The following is a 22,077-nucleotide window of genomic DNA, read 5'->3' on the forward strand; positions in this document are numbered from 1 at the left end:
AAAATTTTATTACTGAAATTTTGTAGTATTTGTTTTGGTATAACCTAGGCTTTAAAATTACATTAGTTAAATATTAGAAAAGTATGATAGGGACATTCTCATATATTTCTTCATATAGTCAACTTTGGAATTTTTAAAATAACTAATGATTTGAAAGTTTAATATTTTATTGATTTATGCATTAAAGATAGATACGCTAAGTAAAGCAAACTTAGGAAATAAAGATGAATGTAAAGTACTATCTCTACAATTCACATTCTAAGTCAAGAAAATTTAGGAAATAAGGACAAATGCGAAGTACAACTTTTTTTTAAATTTTAATATATAATGTTCTAGTCTTTTATTTCTATGTATATATGTTTCTATCAGTGTGTGTCTGAATGGTATGTGTATCTTTACAGATATGTAATTAGAATTATAGTGTGTACATAATTTTGTATTCTGCTTTTTAAAATTTTACTTAACGCTATATTCTACGTATATTCATATCATTAAAACTGCTTCAAAACAGGATTTTAATGATTGCATATATTTCATGACATGAATGTATCACAATTTAATTTATTCAACTTTTTCTCTAATATTGAACATTTAACTGCCTCTACAGTTACTCACTATGATAAATAATATTGTAATGGGCATGCTTGTACTTTAACCATTTTCTTAATTTCTGATTACGTATTAGAAGGATACATTGAATTGCTTTTTATGAATAAAAATACTATATGTTTTCATTTTTTCTTATAACTTAATTTAACTTCAAAATCAAGTGTTAGGTCATTTGTTAGAAGTGATGCACACTTCCGTCTTTAATTATATAGTGAAAGCTGAAATAGAACTAGAAATAAAAATAAAGTCAGCAGGAAATATAAAGATTAAAATGATTATCAAACATAACCCATTTTAGATTTAAAAAACAAAACTATTCCTAGCAACAGTCATTTTAAGAAACTAATTTTCAGTGTGATTTTGTTTTCTAGGACTTATTTTTAATATTGTTAACAGTAATGGCAAAAATACATAATGAGTCTTCTTCATTTCTCTTTGGGTGGCTCACATTAAATAGCAAGATTTATTTTTTCCAAGAAGTAATTATTAAGTCTAATTTTCCAAAATAGGAATTAGTTTTACAAAAAAGTAATTACTGAGACTAAGTTTCCAGATAAAAATATCGTAATAATATGACAAACTTCTATTTAAAAGACAGCCCTGACATACTTTAAGTGGATATGTGCTTTTCAATTTTCTGGTAGGAGTGATTTTTAATCCATCAGCATTTTCTAACATAGTCACTCTAGGTCTGATAACATGTATTTCCAGAAAGTCAGCCAAAGCTAGTAGTGCTTGACCATGGAAGGTTATTTGTTATAAATAGATAAGAGATATGCATATGAATCACTCATAAGAGGATGAAAGTTTCCCTTTTTCAACCTAATCTGGTGCTTTGATATGTGATCTCACAAATCAGTTTTGATCGTTAGAATGAAACCCAACAAACTAGATATCAGTCAAACCACTTATTTTGTCAGTATAGGCATAACCTAAGAGTTATATTTATAATGTGAGCCCTATAGTGATGATTAGAAGTATTTATGGATATACGACAAAAATTACGTCAAATATAAGAGGGAAAAAAAGATTTATTTTAACTTTAGGCTGCTGGCCAATAATATTGAAAACATATTTACCAAGTAAAAGGACTTAATAAGATCTGAAAATAATCAATTCAGATTATTAGGAATAAAACAAGAAAAAATTTTAATTAAATAGAAATGCCACCCTCGCTTATTTCCACATTTCCATTAGAATCTTGAGAGGTGTAGGGAAACACTGGTGAAAATATAACAGACAATAATAGTGCCCTAATTCTTCCAATAATCTCGATAGAATTTCAAAGTAATTGAACTTTTCTCTTGGACATTATAGAAAAGGTCCATTAGATTAAATGACAGCCCAGTTGTCATAACATCACTGAAGAACCTGGATAACCCCAGGCTCCTCTTTTCCCACCTGATCTTACCGTGCATCTTGTGCCATTGTGAATTAATTGATTTAAATGTAATTTTTCTCTTTCCTCTTCTATGCCAGCCTGAAACCTTTGGCCTCCAATCAGCAAGGGGGTGTATTCCCTGCAACTGCAATTCCTTTGGGTCTAAATCATTTGACTGCGAAGAGAGTGGTCAGTGTTGGTGCCAGCCCGGAGTAACAGGAAAGAAATGTGATCGCTGTGCCCACGGCTATTTCAACTTTCAAGAAGGAGGATGCACAGGTCTGTAAATGAGACTAAGCTCCATGCATTCATTATCTGCTTTTGGTGTTTAAGCATTTGGAACAGTTGGTTCTACAAGGTTCCCAGAAGTTAAGGGAAATACACTTTGACAACAAGCAAGTATTGATATATAATGCAAATAATATTTAACCTAACATATATATATTTTTTTAAATAAATTAGATGAAATACATTGCAGTTTGAAACACTGCCCTATAAATAACTGTGCTTGCAATAAAACTCCATCAGCAGGTCCCAGTTCTGCTGTCTCCCTCCCCTTCTGTGACCTCTATTCAGCCAGTCGCTCAAAGGCTACTGCAGCTTGAAAGTCAGATGTTCACTTTTTCTGGTGCCAGTGTTACCTTAGTTTAAACATTACTCTCAGGCTAATACAGTTCAACTTTTACTCTTCCTATTGCAAAATTGGTACAAGGATCAGGGAAGTTAATATCTTTCTCTGGTACCAAAAAAGAAATGTTTTCATCTACTTTCAGGTGCCTTGAAAACTGTGATGTTCTGAGAGAGAAATAGATTGGCTCTAGATATTTGTCAGTTCCTGAGAAATTGCAAGCCAGGTTTTTTAACCATGGCTCCCTCAAGCAGTGTCCTCCTATGTCCGGCCACAGCCTTCCTACAGATCCTGAATGAAGAAAATAGGAATTAGCACACTACAGATGAAAGTAAAGATTGAACATTTGCCTTAATTTTATGCCACCAAGTTGGAATTGACCCCTATTCCAACAGTCACTAGGTTGAATATTACCCTTGTTTACTAAACTCACTGATGCAACATTGATGGTACTCTTACACTCACAGCACCATAATAAATACATGGCAAGATTTTAAGATACTGTTATTGACTACTGTAGCAAATTTATGTGAGAAGTGGCAGGAATAATATTTAAAGTTCTTTTAAATGCCAGTACCTTTCAGATATTCTCAACCACTTCTGATGTATACAGGTTTTATCATAAATTCAGCCATTATAAGTTATTCTGAATATTATAATTACAGACCCTCTAAGAATCTATGTATGATCTCTAAGGCAATATCTGTATATACTAAAAACTTTATAGAGCTGCATTTTAAAATATACTCTGTTCTTTATAAACACAACTCTCACTAGCATTTTCACTGAATCTGAATTGATGAAAAAGCACTACACATTCAAATATATCCACTACCAGAAATTATAAATACAAAAAAAATTATTTTAAATTGTGAAACAGTGATAACATTTTAGAAATGCAAACTTAGTAGCATTCGAACCTGGAGAAGCAGAACAGAAAAAAATGTAGCACAGGACAGGCAGGGTAGCATTACGGTTGAGAGCATGACTCTCACCAAAGAGCTTGGATTTGTTTAGTGACTCCACCAGCAACTAGTTATATGACCTTGACTGAGTGACCTGGCCTCACTGTCCCTCTGCAAAATTCATCTGTTAAGTCAGGAAAATAATAGTATCTACCTCACTGGGGTTTTGTAAGAATTAGTTGAGTTAATGGCTATAAAAGATTCAGAGAAATGCCTGGCACTAAAAGTGCTATGTAAGTGTTCATCATCATTTTTGTTTATTAGTATTATCAATTGTGATAAACATTCTGTTTCGGTAGGGAAAACTAGCTAATTACTCAAGTCTTCCTATTCAGTGTTGTGCTTCCATTGAAGAACTACTTAGAGAATTTCTACTTGCAAGTAGATTGTAACTGTCCCAAGACATTCTTTAGCACATAAGTTTAAACATAATGTGAAAATATTTTTCTTCTTAATAAAGGGTATATATAAAATAAATCCTTTGGCTTAAAATTAGCAACAACAACAATAATAAAAACAGCAGCTAACATTTATGTCAAGCATCGTGCTACACATTTTTCACAGCGGGATAGAATGCTGTGAGCAATGATAATTGTGATCCCTTGAAAAGTGAACTTAATCAAATAAACTAAATGTATTTTTAAAAAGATTTAATCATCATATAACTAATTAAAGATTTCTCATAACATTAGTCTTCTATTTGAATCTGAGTATTTGATGGTATTTTTCTCTTTCACTTTTTTGATTTGAAATGCTGCACTAAGGTATACTCAGCAACTGAGTCAACTATAGCTAATAAGTGGCATGCACTCCTTGTCTTGAATGGCTTTGAAGATCTTCTCAAATCTTTTTTTTTTCTGTCAGATCCTATTTTTGCATTCTTTGAGAAAGCGCAATGGATAGGGATGTTTGCACTCTTCATATATAGTGTCATAGCTAGGAAAATGAAAACTCCATTGAAAAGAAATAACGCAGGTGGTAAATGAAACTCAAAAAATATTTTTATATGTAAATATATTTCTGTAGTTCAACTATTTAAAAAATATTTGCACAACTGAAATATCCTGATGTCATTTTAATTAAATGTACGATATACTGAATTTAGGAAGCTTATTAAGCTTATTGTTTTTATTGCAAATCTGAGTCATCAACAGGAAGGAAATATTAATCTATACAGCACAGAAACATTAGTTATGAACTTAAATATAGAAACAGAATTGTAACCTTGATAGTATCTAGATATAAGGGAATACAGTTAACAGGGAATCTAATACATCGGTTCTTTTTCTCCTTAATCGAAAAGCAAAAATGTTTTACCCTTTAAAATTATTAAATGAAATTCAGTATATATTTATTGAACAACGCCTCTGAAATACACTGTACTATAATATAAAAGATGAATGAGGTGAGTCATTTTCAAGGATCTTTAACCAAATAAGATGACACAAATCGCAAAAAAAACAACACAAACACTTTATATCAAATTATTTTTTTCTTTTTTAATCCTTTCACCTGTGAAGCTTGTGACTGTTCCCATCTGGGTAATAATTGTGACCCAAAGACTGGTCGATGCATTTGCCCACCCAATACCATTGGAGAGAAATGTTCTAGATGTATACCTAATACCTGGGGCCACAGCATTACCACTGGTTGTAAGGTGAGTGAATTGCTTTATTTCATCTCATAATGTCTTTTAAGGATTTCTATTTTGGTAGACCTCAGTAGTCTGGCATTTCAAAAGTCAATATTATATTACAAAACAATACAGAACTATCACTATAGCATGCTTGCAGGTATTGATCAGTATCTTACCTTTTACTTGTGGGAAAGATGATAAAGTAAATGTACATTTATGCAGCTTCATCCATGATACTTACAAAAAAAAAGGAGGAAAAAGAACCAAAAATTCTAAAATGAAACCGGAAACATCTGTAACTTCATACCTACACACAATGAATATATCTGCAAAGTACAAGGAAATTAAGAACGAATTAAAAGAATTTGCCAAAAATCCATAAGAATTTCTCCCAACTTATACCTAGGTGTCAGTTTTCAGGAAGTAGGAGAGAGGATTCTGAAGAGTCATATAAACAACCTTTAGCTTAGAAAACTACCCATTTTTTTTTTTTCATGAGTGGACCGTAGAAAGTGGTATGACCAGACTCAGATTTAGAGAAATCTATACAGCACCAGGGTAGAAGGCTGCTTGTAAGGCCTTTGCAGAAATGTTGGTGAGAGTTGACAGAGGTTTTGGCCCCAGTCAATTATCCACTAGCATTTAGGCGGCAAGCTAAGTTATAGAACTCCTAGACTGATATGGCCTGCTGAACTCATGTATTTAGGGGGTAAGAAAAAGAAGGCGTAGGGATGCCTGCCAGGTTTTGCTTTGCAACAGGTGATCGTATCATTTACTGCTAGAGGGATTATAGGAGGAGATGCAAGTTCAAAAAGGAAAAGTGATGAGTTCGGGGTTTTTTGTCAGCTTTTTGTGAGACTTTAATTAAATAAAATACAATTCACCTATTTAAAGTGATGAGTTTTGATCAATGATTACAGTTGTATAACCAACCCTTGTGCTCCATTGCAGTCTACTTCCCCTCCCCCCCGCCCCCAATCAGCACCAGGAAACTACTCTTTTCATTCTATCACTGTAGTTTTGCCATTTCTACAAACTCACATAAATATAGTCATATTCCATGTTGTTGTTTGGAGGGTTTTTTTGTTTGTTTTGGGGGATTATTTTTAGTTTGGCTTCCTCTACTTAGTATAATGCTTTTGTAATTCATCCATCTGTTATATTTTATCAGTAGTTCTTTTTTCTTGTTTAATAAGTTTTCATTGCATGATATGCCATGACTTGGGTCATTTCCAGTTTGGTCCTATTATGAATAATTTTGCTGTGACCATTAGTGTATAAATGTCAAAAGCAAGTGTGTAGACACATTTTCATTCCTCTTCACAAGAACGCTCCACATCCCTGCCCGTACTCAAGATTCTAAGTCTTTTTTTTTTTATTTTAAGCATTCAATTGGGTGTGTATTCATATATTTGCATTTCTTTTTTTTTTTGTCCAATGATATTAGGAATAATTTTCGTTTTTTGTCAGTTATATATGTTCTGGGTGCCTATTTAAATCTTTTGCCTATTTTTATTTGGGGTTGTTTGTTTACTTAGTAATAAGTTGAAAGAGTTCTTTATATATTCAGGATACTAGCCCTTTAATACATCTAGTTCTGCAACTGTTTTCTCCTAGTATATGACTTGCTTTTCAATTCCTCTAAGTATCTTTAATTTTTATAAAAATTAGTTTATTATCTTTTTCTTTCATGGTTCATGCTTTTTATGGTCCATCTAGGAAGTCAATTTATATTTCTTAAAGGTCTAAAGTATCTCTCCTGTGTTTTCTTCAAGAAGTTTTACAGTTTTATGTCTTAAATTTGGGTCCATGTTCAATTTTCAATATTAATTTTTATATACGGTGTAAAGTAAAGGTCAAAATTCACTTTTTTTCTGGATGTCCAATTTTTCCAACACCAACTGTTGAAAAGGCTATCTTATTTTCCCCATTGAATTACTTTGATTCCTTTGTCAAAATAAACTGACCATATATGCGTTCACACATTTCTGGACTCTATTCTGTTTCATTGATTTATGTCTATCCTTATGCTGACAGCACACTGTCTTGATCACTGTAGCTTTCTAGCAAGGAATGAAATTAGGTGGTATAAGCTCTCCAACCTTGTTCATCATTTCCCATACCATTTGGTTACATTGAATCCTTTGCCTTTCCATATAAATTGACAACTCAGCTTGCCAATTTCTTTCTAAAAAGCCTGCTAAGTTTTCATTGGGCTTATGTTAAATCTACAGGTCAATTTGGGAAAAATGGACATTTTAAGAACATCAGATCTTCCAGTGTATGAACATGGCATAACTTTCCATTTAGTTAAGTCTTTATCATTTTCCTCAACAATATTTTATGGGTTTTGGTGTGCAAGACTTGCATGTGCATCATTAAATTTACTGTTGTATTTCATATTTTTGATGCAAATGCTATTATTTGTTCTATTTCAGTTTCCAATTGTTTGTTACTAGAACAGAAAAATACAATTATTTTTATACATTAACCGTCTATACTGCAATCTTCCTAAGCTTATTAGTTTTACTTGCTTTTTGGTAGATTCATTAGGATTTTTTATCTAGACAATAGTGTCTTCTGCAAATTGAGTTTTACTTCTTCCTCTCCAATCCATATAAGTTTTATTTCATTTTCTTGACCTACTGCAGTAAATTGTTGACTAGAAGAAGTTGGAGCAGACATCTTTGCCTCATTCCTTATGTTAAGTAGAAAGCATTCAGTCTTTTATAATTAAAACATAATTAAGAGTGATGTTAGCTATATTTTACTTACAGATGCTCTTTATCAGTTTTAGGATGTCTCTCATGTTCCTAGGTTGCTAAGAACTTTTATCAGGAATGTGTGTTCAATTTTGTCAAATGAATTTCTGCAGCTATTGAGATGATCATATGATTTTTCTTTTTAAGCTCTTAATATGGTGAATCATATTGATTGATTTTCAAATGTAGATCCAAAAACCATTTACAAAATGCTAGCAAACATAATCTAAAATAATTCTAAAAGAATAATTCCCCATGATCAAGCAGGGTTTATCTGAGGATTACAAAGTTGGATCTACATTCATAAGGAATATTGGTTTATATTTTTCGTAGTGTTGTTTTCCAGTTTTGGTATTGGAGTACTGCTAGCCTCATGAAATAGATTGGGAAGTATTCCCATCACATAATTTCTGAAGCATTTACGTAATCAATGAAATAGAAAATAAAAATACTCTAGAAAAAAGTCGGTGAAGCCCAAAACTGATTCTTTGGAAAGGTTAATAAAGTTGACAATACTCTAAGAAGATTGATCAAGAAAAAAAGAGAGAAGAAACAAATAAAATGATGAATAAAGAAGGGGACATAACTATAGATCCTATAGACATTAAAAGAATAATATGGGAATAATCTGAACAACTTAAAACAATAAATTTGATAACATATTAAATGAACTGAATGGAGGAATGTTTTCAAAGGTTTATTTTAACATCCCTTTTTTTTTCTTACTTTGAAGTTAATTTGCCCTTGCGTTTCATGTTTCTTAAGGTGAAAACTTAGATTATTGACTTGAGATCTTTCTTCTTTACTAATATAAGCAATTCATATTATAAATTTCCTTCCAGGCACTACTTTAATTGTATCCCATACATTTTGATATGTTGTGTCTCAATTTTCATTGTTTAAAATATTCTTACTTATTTTATTTTTAATCCAATGATTATTTAAAAGTATGTTCTTTAATTTGCAAATATTTGGGAGTTTTCAAGATCTCTTTCTGTTATTGTCATCTAGTTCCGTATTGGTCTGAAAACGTAATTTGTATTTTTTAGTCCTTTTGAATATATAGAGATTTGTTTTTTGTCTCAGAATCGTATCCATTTTGATTAACATGTGTCCTTGAAAACAAGGTGTGTTATGTTCTGGCACCGTTGGATAAAATCTTCTATAAAAGTCAATTATCTTTAATGATTTTTATGTCTGCATGTTTTCTCAATACCTGAGGGTGTTGAGCTGTACCTGTGATCTATTTCTTTCAGTTCTCTCGGGTTTTGATTCATGTATTTTGTAGCAGTGATATTAGGTGTATGCTCATTTAAGATGAATCTATCTTTTTGAAAAGTTGACGCCTTTATCATTATGAAGCATCCCTGCTTATCCATGATAATGTTCCTTGTTCTGAAGTGTACTTTTTATCATATTCATATAGCTATTCTGTCTTTCTTCTGATTGGTGTTTTTGTGGTCGTATACATTTTTAAACATTATCATTTATTCCATCTCTTTTTAAAAATAGTTTAATGTTTATCTTAATGCTTCCACCTCTTAATTCAAGTATTTAAATCATTTCCACTTAATGCAATTATCAGTCTGAATGGGTTAAGTCTACATTTTGCTATTTGCTTTATATTTGCCCTATCTGCTCTTACCTTCATTTTTCTTCTTTTTCTACCTCACTTTGGACTGAGTAATTTTTTATAATTACGTTTGATATTCACTTTGACTTCTTATCTCTACTTATTTATTTTATATTTTTGTCTTTGTCTAGGGATATACATCTTTAACTTTTCATAATGTACCTTAAAATAATGTTTTAACCCTTTACATTTAACATAAGAAACTTGCAAGGGTAAACCTCTAATTTTCTTTCTTATCTTTATGCTATTGTTGTCATATATTTTACTTCTATATATTATATATCCCACAATATAATCTTATGATTTTGATTTAAATAATCAATTGTTTTTTCAAAAGGAGAAAAAACTTATTTTCTGTTTTTCTATATGCATATCAATTCCAGTGCTCTTTATTCCTTTGGATACATCCAAATTTCTATTATTATTATTATTTCTAGTATTTCAGGTCTGCTGACAATGACTCTTTCAATTTTTGTTACCAGCAAGTCTCTACTTTTCCTTCATTTTTCAAAGTTATTGTTTCTGAGTATATAGTCCTAAATCCTGTTTTTTAGCAATTTGATTATGTTGTCTTTTTGTAGTCACCTTATATTCATTTCTCAGGGGGTTAGTTGGACTTGAATCTGTGGGATTGCAGACTTCATCAAAGTTGGAAATTTTCCAGCCATTATATCTTTAAAATTTTGTTTGTTTGTTTTTCATCCCCATTGTCTCCTTCTGGAACTCATTATGTATGTGTTGGACCACATGATATTTTCCCACAGCTCACTGAAATTCTGTTTATTCCTTCATTCTTCTTTTTTCTATATTCTTCATTTTTGTTAGTATCTATTGTTAGGTGTTCAAATTCACTGATTTTTTTTTTCTTCTGTAGTATCTAATCTGTTGTTAATCCAGTTGCTAGTCTTTTTTCATTTCAAATATGTATGTTTCATCTTTAAATTCCCTTTTGTATCTTTTTATATCTTTCATTTCTCTCCTCCTTATATTCACATTTTTCATTTATCCTTGAGAATATTTATTTATAATATTTATAAATATTGGTTTTTGTAAGGTAGTTTTTTGCTAATTCCATCATTTGTTTTATTTCAAGATCATGCTTACTGGTTGATTTTTCTTCCTGGTTATGAACTATATTTTCTTGCTTCTTTGCGTGACTGGTGATTTTTATTTGGATGCCAGATGTTGTACATTTTTTCATTGTTGCACATTAGATTTTGTTGTATTCCTTTAAAGAGAGTTGAACTTTATCCTGGCTATCAGGTTAGTTACTCACCGATCACTTGAATCCTTTTGATGCTTGCTTTTAAATTTTATTAGGGAAGGTCCAGAGCAGCCTTTAATCTAGGAATCACTTAGCCCTACTACTAAGGTGCTAAATACATTGAGAACACTACCCAGTGCATTACTATCTGTTCACTCTGGCTATTGGGAATATGAATTATTCCAAGCTTTCTGTGGACCCTAGGAATTTTTCAGCCTCAGACTTTCCAATTATTTTTTCTCCAACCATGTAGAAATTCATTCCATGCATGCACAGATCAGTACTTAGCCAACGACTCAAGGGAACCCTTCTGCATATCTCTGGAATTTTCTCTCTAACTTCCTTCTTTTGGGACACATATTCTACTTGTCTTCCATAAATTCTAATTGCCTCAGCTTCTCCAAACTCTACGCTGTTTCTCAATTCAGCTATAGTTTTGGGCTTTATTTGGGTTTCCCCTCTTTGGGTTGCAGACTAGACTGCCTTTATGTTCTAACTCATTTGTTTTCCTTCTCTCAAAAATCACAGTCCTTCGCTTCCTGTTATCCAATGTTTGAAAACAGTTATTTCTTGGTTTCTATTTCTGTATGTGTTTTGTTTTTAGTTTTATAGTTTAACAGATTAAAAGAGAGGAGATAAACCAGTAAGTGCTCTAAAAACTAAGACTGTTTAAAAAGAAGGAATATTCTTTAGTGCCTAGTGCAACACAAAGGTCAAGTAAGATTAGGGCTGAACTGTGTCCATTAAATTTAAGAGCAATAAATAAGGGCATTTTTGATGTTAGTGAGAGCCATTCCAGTTGATCACATTGGACTGAGAAATACTGGAACATAATGACCAAGTGTGGCCTGTTTGACTCCATGGTAGTACCCTATAGAGGTGTAAACTATTATTTTCTACTGAGTCAGCACACATGTAGACTCTGTAACCATTCTTACATATATGATAAAATAGCTGAATACATTCGTCTAGAATACACTGATCTAGAGGAAAACAAGAGTATTGGTGACTGTTCAAGGAAGCGCAGATACATGATTTCATTTAGACATGTGATTAAATTAAAAACTGGACAGGATGCTCATTTTTCTATTGCCAATAGCAATATTAAGTTTGAAGGTCCATAGAGCTACATTTTTGGAAACAAAACAAAAATTTCTCAAGAGTTCCAAAGATTTTTGATGAGTATGAACAACATTTTAAGTTTCTATGACTGACATTTTGCATTTTCAACCTCAAATCCAAGCATCTGCCCCATCGCTTGACTCATGAATAAGTTGTACATAAACTTAAGAGGGTTCCATGTTATCTACAAAATCCTATGATGTGGCCAAACTCTAATGAAACTCCTGAAATTGAAGCTGATTATTAATGTTCAGGATGTAACTCAGGATAGAATGTAGACCAAGTTATTTTTCAGCATTTGTATGTTTGATTCCATTATATTTACTGATCATTGAATAAACATTATGTTGACTGAAGTCGATCGAAATATTTTGATTACTTTGAACCACTGTTAAAAATCTAAATTTCTGAATAGCTAGACACTTCATAATTATGAATAATTACAAAAAAATTCATATAGCCCTCACAAATATTTATAAGCATGTATCCTCCTATTTAAAAATCTTGGATGATTATAATCTAAATGAACAGTGATTTGAGATTTATAGCTTTCATTTCTTTGTGTCACGGATAATTTCTCTGTGCTGAGGTGTGAGCACACACATCATCTGAGCTTTTATTGAACTAGAATACAAAGCCTGCCATCTTTCACTAGCAGGGGAATAGTGCATAAATCTTCTATTGCTAAACAAACATTACATCTAATTATGATTTACATTTCATGTTGGCTATAGTACTGTCTAAACATATGGTTAATGGTCTCTTTTATTCTCTACTATAACTTCCTGAATAAACTCCCTGATTTGGAAAGGTCTCAATGTCTATCTGTACTGTTGACTAGTCTTTAAGTATTAATGCTTTCGTTTTATAATAATAAATTTGTAGCAGACATTTCATATTTTAGTTAAAGTCTAAAGACAGTTATTTTAGTTAATAAAGTCTAAGACATCTATTTTAGTTAAGTATCTCTATCTCATAAAACAATTTTTAAAGTTATTGCATGATTATAGTTTCCATAACATATAATTTTCTCTTTCTGATTATGGTCAGTTTTGTTTAAATGAGTCAAGGAAAAATTATTTAAAGGAATAAGTCAGTCATCCTTATTTTGAATTCTCATTCTACATCTGATGTTCTATAAGGACGAGTTACTTGGGGGGATGGCGGTTGTTTGTTCTATGCTTTGGAAACTATAGCCATGTTTGTAGTATAATACATAATCACATTTTAGATCTTTGAGTTTAAAATACCTTTTAGGAGCATCCCCTACTGCAGGCCTTTTTACTGGACAGCAGTGCAGACAGAAAAATACTGAACCAGAAAGACACCAAAAATAAGGCCAGGTGATATTTTGATATCAGAATCTGGGAAAATATTTCACCAAACATTTCGACAGGGAAGAGATAATAGATGGAAAGCTGGTGATTGTACATCACGGCCTGGAAAGTGTTGTCCCATAAGTAAACTGCTGGCAGGAGCAGAAGCAGGAATAGCCCTAGTAGTAGTGGGTATAAGAATTAAGCTGAGCAATGAAAGTGTGAGAAATGCAAAGTGAGATCCAGCCAGACTTGGATCTGGAAATTTGGCAAGTTGTTATACATTTGAGTATGCCACAGAGCTGTAGATCTGAGAAGGATAATTAATAGAAAGTCACCAAAAAGAGGTCATAGACTAAGTACAAAGCCTGTATGGTGGCAAACGCAGACACAGAGACAGGTGGTACTCACTTGGGAGACAGAAACCACACTAGTTGTTTACACAGGGAAAGTAGAATATAAAGAATTGTTAACCGGTAAAAAGGATAAAAGAGGGATATAAAATGTCCTGAAGTAGTAGGTACAATAGAGTAGCTACTGCTTCCAGGGTGAGGGGTGTTGGACAATAAAGGAACCAAGGGCTAGGGGAAGGCATCCCCCTGCCCCCCACTCCCAACAAGGCTTAGGTTCAGACATAGTTGAAAGGAATGTGGCTACTACAGGAATGCATAGCCTGCTGGTGGTAAAACACAAACAATAATAATAATACACAAAACTTGCCAGAGTTTGTGGTCAAGTGTTGGTCTATAGATGTTACCCATCATTGCTGGAGGTTATGGGTATGCTGGAGCTACTTAGAAGCAGCCTGTTGTGGACAGAGCTTGTGTGCAGACCTAAGCAGCCTAGGGGAGAGAGTGGCCTGATGGCATAGCTAGAATTCTTTCTGGGCCTCTGGGCTCCCATGCTAAATAATTAAATAATAATGATGGCAATAGTAATGAAGACCCAGAACCCAGAAGAGAAATGTCTTTCCATCACTATGGCCTTCTAATGAATAAGCCTAATGTTCTGCTACCTGGCCAGGGAGAGGTGTCCACAGGGTCTAACTGCAATATCACAAAGCAGGGCAAGGAGGAGTGAGTTTAGAGCTCAGAGGCAGCAGAGTAATCACTGGCACAGCTGATCTGTGAAAATGATGTATTCCAAGACCTTAAATAACATTTAGAAATCCACTTGAATTTTAATTAAAATGCAAGGAACTATGAGCTGTAAATCAGAAACAGAGAGCCTTAAGCAATAGGAGACGAAGAGACATGTGGATGAACAGCAATTGAAGATTGCTGATGAGATGAGATAAAGAAATTATTGAAAAGAAGCTAAAAATGCAGCAGTGTAATTAAAATAAGTATTGGTGGTATATGCATACAACAGAATTTTCATGGTGTAGAATGGAAAGGACAAAATGGAGAACAAATTTGAGAGGCAAATAGGGAAACGACTACAGAAAACAGTAGTATATTATTGATTTGGCAGACAGACAAAAATGATGTACTTTAAGAATTATAAGTGATCCTGAAGAAGAATATTGATAAATTAGAACAGAAGTACAAATCAAAAACAAATTTGAAGAAATAGCACTGAATTAAAGAACAGTTTTATTCTCAAACTGAAAGAACTCACCATGTTCCAGTAAATTAATTTTTAAAAAGACTCAAGCTTTTAAAAATTCTAGCAAAACTTGGCATCATTTTATTTTATTTTTTAAATTTTTTGTGTTTTTAAAAATTTTTAACATCTTTTTTGGAATATAATTGCTTTACAATGGTGTATTAGTTTCTGCTTTATAAAAAAGTGAATCAGCTATATGTATACATATAACCCCATATCTCCTCCCTCTTAAAAGAAAAAAAAAGTAGCTGCTTAAACATGAATATCAGAAGGAAAACAAAAAGATATCTTTAATTAGTAGCTTGATCCCCTTCTGTGCTAGTTTCCTTTTCCCAGAAATACATTTTGTACTGTTTTGTTAGTTGAGTTTTAAGTGTCTCAGGAGGTGGTGGATCTGGCACTTCCTTGGCAGCATATTTCACAGCCTAATAATCTTAATAGCTTCAATACTCTGGAATGTGTTTAATCCAGTCTTATTTGTTTGTATAGGTTAAAATTTTCCAAGGGCCTCTCATCACCCTAGCAATAGGAATTTTTTAATGGTCTCATCACTTTTTAATTGCTTAAACCTTTTTTTTTTTTTTTTTTGCAGTACGCGGGCCTCTCACTGTTGTGGCCTCTCCCGTTGCGGAGCACAGGCTCCAGTAGGGAAGCCCCTACCTTTTTTTTTTTAGTGTTTAAAATAAAAGGTTTGGAATGAGCATTAAAAAAAAAAATTCTAGCAAAATTTCAACTTACATATATAAAGAGAAAATCCTATGCATATCTAGGAAGAAGAAAAAAGGTTACCAGCAAAGCACCTCAGATTGGGCTTTTCTGCAAACCTAACTCTAAAACACAACATCCTAGATATCACTTCTCCTCTAAATTCTCCCTGGCTTCCCCACATCTGGTTTGGTGCTTTTTATACGTTCTCATAGCATTTTGCATTTTCCCTGTTATATCATGCTTATTCCACTGTGTTATATTTATGTGTTTACTTATATTTATGTACATTAGATTGTAAGGTATGTCTCTATACAATAAATGCTATAAAAATGAAATGATAAGGTAAAATGGCTTTGTCTAAAGTTCAATCTTTGAAGTAAGAAGTATTTGAAGAAAACCTATACCTAACTCCTGCTCACCACAAAGACAGAGAAAACACAGTTTCTTTCTTATTCAATAGCTTTATGGTTTCTGGACACTCATATATTTTAGTAAATGCAGGAAGCAATTTTAACATTATGTTCACTGATGTTTCCCAAGCGACTGAACTAGAACAGTACAAAGCATGTAACAGACACATGATTAATATGTGCTTAATGGAAGCATAGAAACATTAGAATTAAAATTTAAAGATATTGCCCATGAAATGATGTTAATCATTGCTGTTTTTATCTCCTCCATAGCCTTGTAACTGCAGCTCGGTGGGATCCTTGGATTTCCAATGCAATATAAACACGGGGCAATGCAACTGTCGTCCCAAATTCTCTGGTGCAAAATGTACAGAGTGCAATCGAGGCCACTGGAGCTACCCTCACTGCAATCCCTGTGACTGCTTCCTGCCAGGGACTGATGACTCAACCTGTGATTTAGAGACTAAAAAATGCTCCTGTACTGATAAGACTGGGCAGTGTACTTGTAAGGTAAGTGCTGCCGAAATTCAGTAAGGAAAAACCTTTCTCAGTTCTATTTCCATTGCTCAGCTTTAACTTCATTCAGTTATTTATTCCTGCATCATTAGGCCAAACAGACAGACAAATGAAAATTCATTGCCAGACACAGTTTTTTTCTAGCATACAGATAAGCACTGATTTTTTTTTTTTTTTGCGGTACGCGGGCCTCTCTCACTGTTGTGGCCTCTCCCATTGTGGAGCACAGGCTCCGGACACGCAGGCTCAGCGGCCATGGCTCACGGGCCCAGCCGCTCCGCGGCATGTGGGATCTTCCCGGACCGGGGCATGAACCCGTGTCCCCTGCATCGGCAGGCGGACTCTCAACCACTGCGCCACCAGGGAAGCCCTAGCACTGATTTTTAAGAACTGATTTTCAACCAAAACCCAACATATTTTTCTAGCTCATATAAATGATATATTTTCGACAGTAAAGTTCAGTTTGTGTTTACATATTCACTTTGCTTCAACAAGAATAATGTGGGAGAGAAGAAAAAGTTCTCTTAAGCATCATCAGAGAAAATCACAGCTAAATGATAAGGTTGATTTAAAAAAAAATTTCTCCTCAGATTAATCCGCAATCACTGTACACTGAAAAATAGATTTACTGCTGTGAAAGTTCAGTAAAACTTCATCACGTATAAGCAGTGACATTACAAACTGACTATATGCAAATTTCAGTCCTCATTAATATTGTTAAATGACATAGGAAAACAGCCAATTAAAAAGCGTAAGAAGGGCTTCCCTGGTGATGCAGCGGTTAAGAATCCGCCTGCCAACACAGGGGACATGGGTTCGAGCCCTGGTCCAGGAAGATCCCACATGCCGTGGAGCAACTAAGCCCGTGTGCCACAACTGCTGAGCCTGCGCTCTAGAGCCCATGAGCCACAACTACTGAAGCCCACAAGCCTAGAGCCCATGCTCTGCAACAAGAGAAGCCACCACAATGAGAAGCCCGCGCACTGCAACGAGGAGTAGCCCCCACTCGCAACTAGAGAAAGCCCACGTGCGGCAACAAAGACCCAACGCAGCCAAAAATAAATAAAAATAAAATAAATTTTTTTAAAAGAAAAGGTTAAGAAGGATTTTTTTCTCCCTTAGATATTTCTGGAAAATCAGTCCCAGGATAAATGCAGTAAAGACTGTATCAGAAATATCTTTACAAGAAAAAGTCTATGCAAAGAGAGTCAGAGGAAACAGAAAGATGAAATCTAGGGAGTGATTGTTAAGAGTCTTGAGAATTTAGGAAAATGGAAGGTTCTGCCATTAAAAGTCCTAGACAAAGCACAAAGTATGATGCTGCATTATTACATATTATAATTATGATTATACATTATACTTAATACATGCTATATGTGTGTATATTCAGTAGTCAATAATAATTATATAAATCTATATTTTAACATATTGCCTGTTTTTTACAGCTTTGCATCACACCACTGTCCAGGAATCAATGTTTTTATTTGGCTTTCAAAATTCTCATGACTCTTTCATATTCCTCACAGTGGAATAATGGGAAATGTGCTGCCTAAATTTAAAAAACAATATACAATATCCTTAGTAATGCATGCATTTATAAATAAAGCATTTTTTTAGACCCATGCCATGCTAACAAAGAGATTAACTACATATGCTATTTGGGACGTGAGTCTGATATTCAGCATTCTTTTATTTTTTGTTTCATTGTCTTTAACATGTGCTCCTGTTATTCATTCTTGAGTTTATTTCTCTCACCATGTCACCGTATGGACTCTGGGGATCTCTCATCTTTCTTCAGGTGAATGTGGAAGGCGTCCGCTGTGACAGGTGCCGGCTTGGCAAATTCGGACTTGAGGCCAAGAACCCACTTGGCTGCAGCAGCTGCTATTGCTTCGGCGCCACTACTCAGTGCTCTGAAGCAAAAGGACTGATCCATACGTGGGTGAGTAAGGAACTGCTGAGCCATGCAATGGTATAATGTTAGTTCCTGCTGGCGTCTTTTAGCCAGGCACTGAGAGGTAGGAGGAAATGGCAAAACATTTAAGTAACCTTTTCCCCTGCGCACGTTTAGAACGGGTAGGGGGGCCGTGTGCCATTAGACAGTTGGAGTAAATATCGTTTTTATCCTGCCTTTAAAAGAGTTCATTTATTGCGGATAAGGAAATAGATGCCGAGTGAAAAAGGAAAACATTATGAGGGAAATGTTATGTTTGGGGATGGGAAGAAGCTGCCCTCTGAGGAGCCAGGGCACCAGAGCGGGAAGATAGATGTGTGTTCATGCAGTAATGAAAACCAGAACTTGCGCATTTAGTCCAACCAGGCTTAGAGAATCATCACTCTTTAGGGTGGAAAAAAGTTCATTTTTGCCTTAATTTTCCTTTAACTCTTCCTACTTTTAAACTCTACTTATTGTTAGTGTAAAAGACCAGTTTTCACAGATGTTGTGGATTTCACTATGCAAATAAGTCAGAAGGGTTTATCCCCTCTCCTACCTGTTCATTGCGCACGAGTTCTGTTTCTCATGAGAACACTTCATCAGAAGGGGGTGGGGCTGCAGATAGACATGCAGTCTAAAACTCTTTTTCTTTAACATCTTTATTAGAGTATAACTGCTTTACAATGGTGTGTTAGTTTCTGCTTTATAACAAAGTAAATCAGCTATACGTATACATATATCCCCATATCTCCTGCCTCTTGTATCTCCCTCCCACCCTCCCTATCCCACCCGTCTAGGTGGTCACAGAGCATCGAGCTGATCTCCCTGTGCTATGCGGCTGCTTCCCACTGTCTATTTTACATTTGGTAGTGTATATAAGTCCATGCCACGCTCTCACTTCGTCCCAGCTTCCCTGTGTCCTCAAATCCATTCTCTACGTCTGCATCTTTATTCCTGTCCTGCCCCTAGGTTCTTCAGAACCACTTTTTTTTTTTTTTAGATTCCATATATATGTGTTAGCATATGGTATTTGTTTTTCTCTTTCTGACTTACTTCACTCTGTGTGACAGACTCTAGGTCCATCCACGTCACTACAAATAACTCAATTTCATTTCTTTTTATGGCTGAGTAATATTCCATTGTATATATGTGCCACATCTTCTTTATCCATTCATCTGTCGATGGACACCTAGGTTGCTTCCATGTCCTGCCTATTGTAAATAGAGCCTCAATGAACATTGTGGTGTTTTCTCAGGGTATATGCCCAGTAGTGGGATTGATGGGTCGTACGGCAATTCTATTTTTAGTTTTTTAAGGAACCTCCATACTGTTCTCCGTAGTGGCTGTATCAATTTACATTCCCAGCAACAGTGCAAGAGGGTTCCCTTTTCTCCACACCCTCTCCAGCATTTATTGTTTGTAGATTTTTTGATGATGGCCATTCTGACTGGTGTGAGGTAGTATCTCATTGTAGTTTTGATTTGCATTTCTCTAATGATTAGTGATGTTGAGCATTCTTTCATGTGTTTGTTGGCAAGCTGTGTGTCTTCTTTGGAGAAATGTCTCTTTAGGTCTTCTGCCCATTTTTGGATTGGGTTGTTTGTTTTTCTGATATTGAGTTGCATGAGCTGCTTGTAAATTTTGGAGGTTAAGTTAAAAGGAGGCCTCCAAAGACTTAAACTCAGCCCCCTGCTGTGTTTTGATCCCATGCAGGTGACTCTGAAGCCTGAGCAGACCATTCTGCCCCTGGTGGACGAGGCGCTGCAGCACACAACTACCAGAGGCATCATTTTTCAACATCCAGAGATTGTTGCACACATGGATCTGGTGAGACAAGATCTCCATTTGGAACCTTTTTATTGGAAACTTCCAGAACAATTTGAAGGAAAGAAGGTAAGGACAAGAACTTTGAAGTCACATGAGAACAAAATAAAGTGTTTTTAGAATAATGCTATTTGGAGATTTATCTAACTCATCATTCTTCATTCTGTTTTATCAGTTGATGGCCTATGGGGGCAAACTCAAGTACACAATCTATTTTGAGGCTCGGGAAGAGACAGGTTTCTCTACATATAACCCACAAGTTATCATTCGAGGTGGGACTCCTAGTCATGTGAGAATTATCATCAGGCATATGGCTGCTCCTCTAATTGGCCAGTTGACAAGACATGAAATTGAAATGACAGAGGTAAGGTGGTTACTTGTTGGGTACCAGGATGCCAATGGATTTGCACTCGGTTTCGGCAAAGTGGTTTCTTTTCTTGTTAACAGAAAAAATGGAAATATTATGGTGATGATCCTCGAATCAGTAGAACCGTGACCCGTGAAGACTTCTTGGATGTACTATATGATATCCATTATATTCTTATCAAGGCTACCTATGGAAATATCATGAGACAAAGCAGGTAAACTATAATGAATATCCAAGTTAATTTCTTATTCTAGAGTCTATAAGAGAGATCAGTAAGACATCAGACAAGAAAGATTTAAAAGTTTGGTTTGGGAGTGTGATGATAGAAGACTAGTCAAGGATGGCGTCCAGGTCATCTGGTGGAAATTACTGCCATTCCCCCCAAAAGGGAAACAGAATCAGAAGCAAGATTAAGGGGAAAAATTGAATTGATCTTTGACATGGTGAATTTGAGATGTCAGGCAGAAGTTCAGGAGAAGATGTCCTACAGGGTAGAGAGAATTCACTGCTGTGCTATAAATAGGTTGCAAGATTGCTGAGAAGGTATCCTCCTTCAACCGTCAGGGGAACCAGGCAGGGCCAAGTTGGTCCTGTCTCTCCCAACCATATGCATTCTCATCTGTTCACCCCAGCGTGCCATACTATATTGCCATTTTCCCTGTGCCTTATGATGTGAAAAGACTGGGAATCACATTGAATAGGAAAGTACACGGAACAAGAACAAGAATGAATGTCATGAAAGCCAAAGGATGAGAATACTATAAGGGAGTAGGTATGGTTTTTTCTTATGACCCAAAGAGGACAATTAAAAGGAGGCTCTTTGAAACTGAAACTTAGGATCACACTGGTGACATTCATAATACCAGTTTTAGTGAAGTTCTGGGGCAGAAATAGTCTCAAGGTTTTGAGGAATGAATGGGATGCAATGAACCTAATATTATGAATGTAGACTATTGTTCTCCATGAACAAAATCATAAAAAGGGAGGAATGAGGTCATGTCAAAAGTCAAGGGAGGATTGTTTAATCGGAGAGAAAAGTAAGCATGTTTATATACCATGGGGCTGGGGAAGGGGAAGAATTAGTAGCAAGATATAAATTTTAAAATGATAGAATAAAGAGAAAATAAACAATGAAGAAGCCAGGATTCTTCAACATCATGAGTATACATGAGTATACTTGAGGTCATGTGCCTCAAGTATAAGGGAAAACTTATCTAATGAGATAAAATGAGGAACTGCACAGATGTAGCTAAATGTATGCCATGGAGGCAGAAAGTTGAGCTGAGTTCATACACATAGTCTCAACTTCTCTGGCATATTAGCTTCTCTGTTGTGTCTATAAGAATATGAAATCGATAGATGTTTAGAAATAATCTTTTATAACAAAATAGT

The 22,077-nt window shown here is 34.7% G+C and overlaps 1 protein-coding gene across 1 annotated transcript in view; it reads left to right on the plus strand.

The window, feature by feature from the left end:
- LAMA2 (laminin subunit alpha 2) overlaps window positions 1-22,077 on the plus strand; it is a 448,946-nt gene that overhangs the window by 239,927 nt on the left and 186,942 nt on the right. Inside the window, exons 20-26 of the mRNA XM_029224020.1 lie at window positions 2,089-2,269; window positions 5,104-5,240; window positions 16,316-16,552; window positions 18,357-18,500; window positions 20,208-20,387; window positions 20,494-20,682; window positions 20,766-20,899. Of these exons, the coding sequence (XP_029079853.1) occupies window positions 2,089-2,269; window positions 5,104-5,240; window positions 16,316-16,552; window positions 18,357-18,500; window positions 20,208-20,387; window positions 20,494-20,682; window positions 20,766-20,899 (1,202 nt within the window). The remainder of the gene's footprint in view (window positions 1-2,088; window positions 2,270-5,103; window positions 5,241-16,315; window positions 16,553-18,356; window positions 18,501-20,207; window positions 20,388-20,493; window positions 20,683-20,765; window positions 20,900-22,077) is intronic.

The sequence above is a fragment of the Monodon monoceros genome, unplaced genomic scaffold (assembly GCF_005190385.1).
Source record: "Monodon monoceros isolate NGI ecotype Baffin Bay Population unplaced genomic scaffold, NGI_Narwhal_1 Super_Scaffold_15, whole genome shotgun sequence".
Taxonomy (NCBI): domain Eukaryota; kingdom Metazoa; phylum Chordata; class Mammalia; order Artiodactyla; family Monodontidae; genus Monodon; species Monodon monoceros.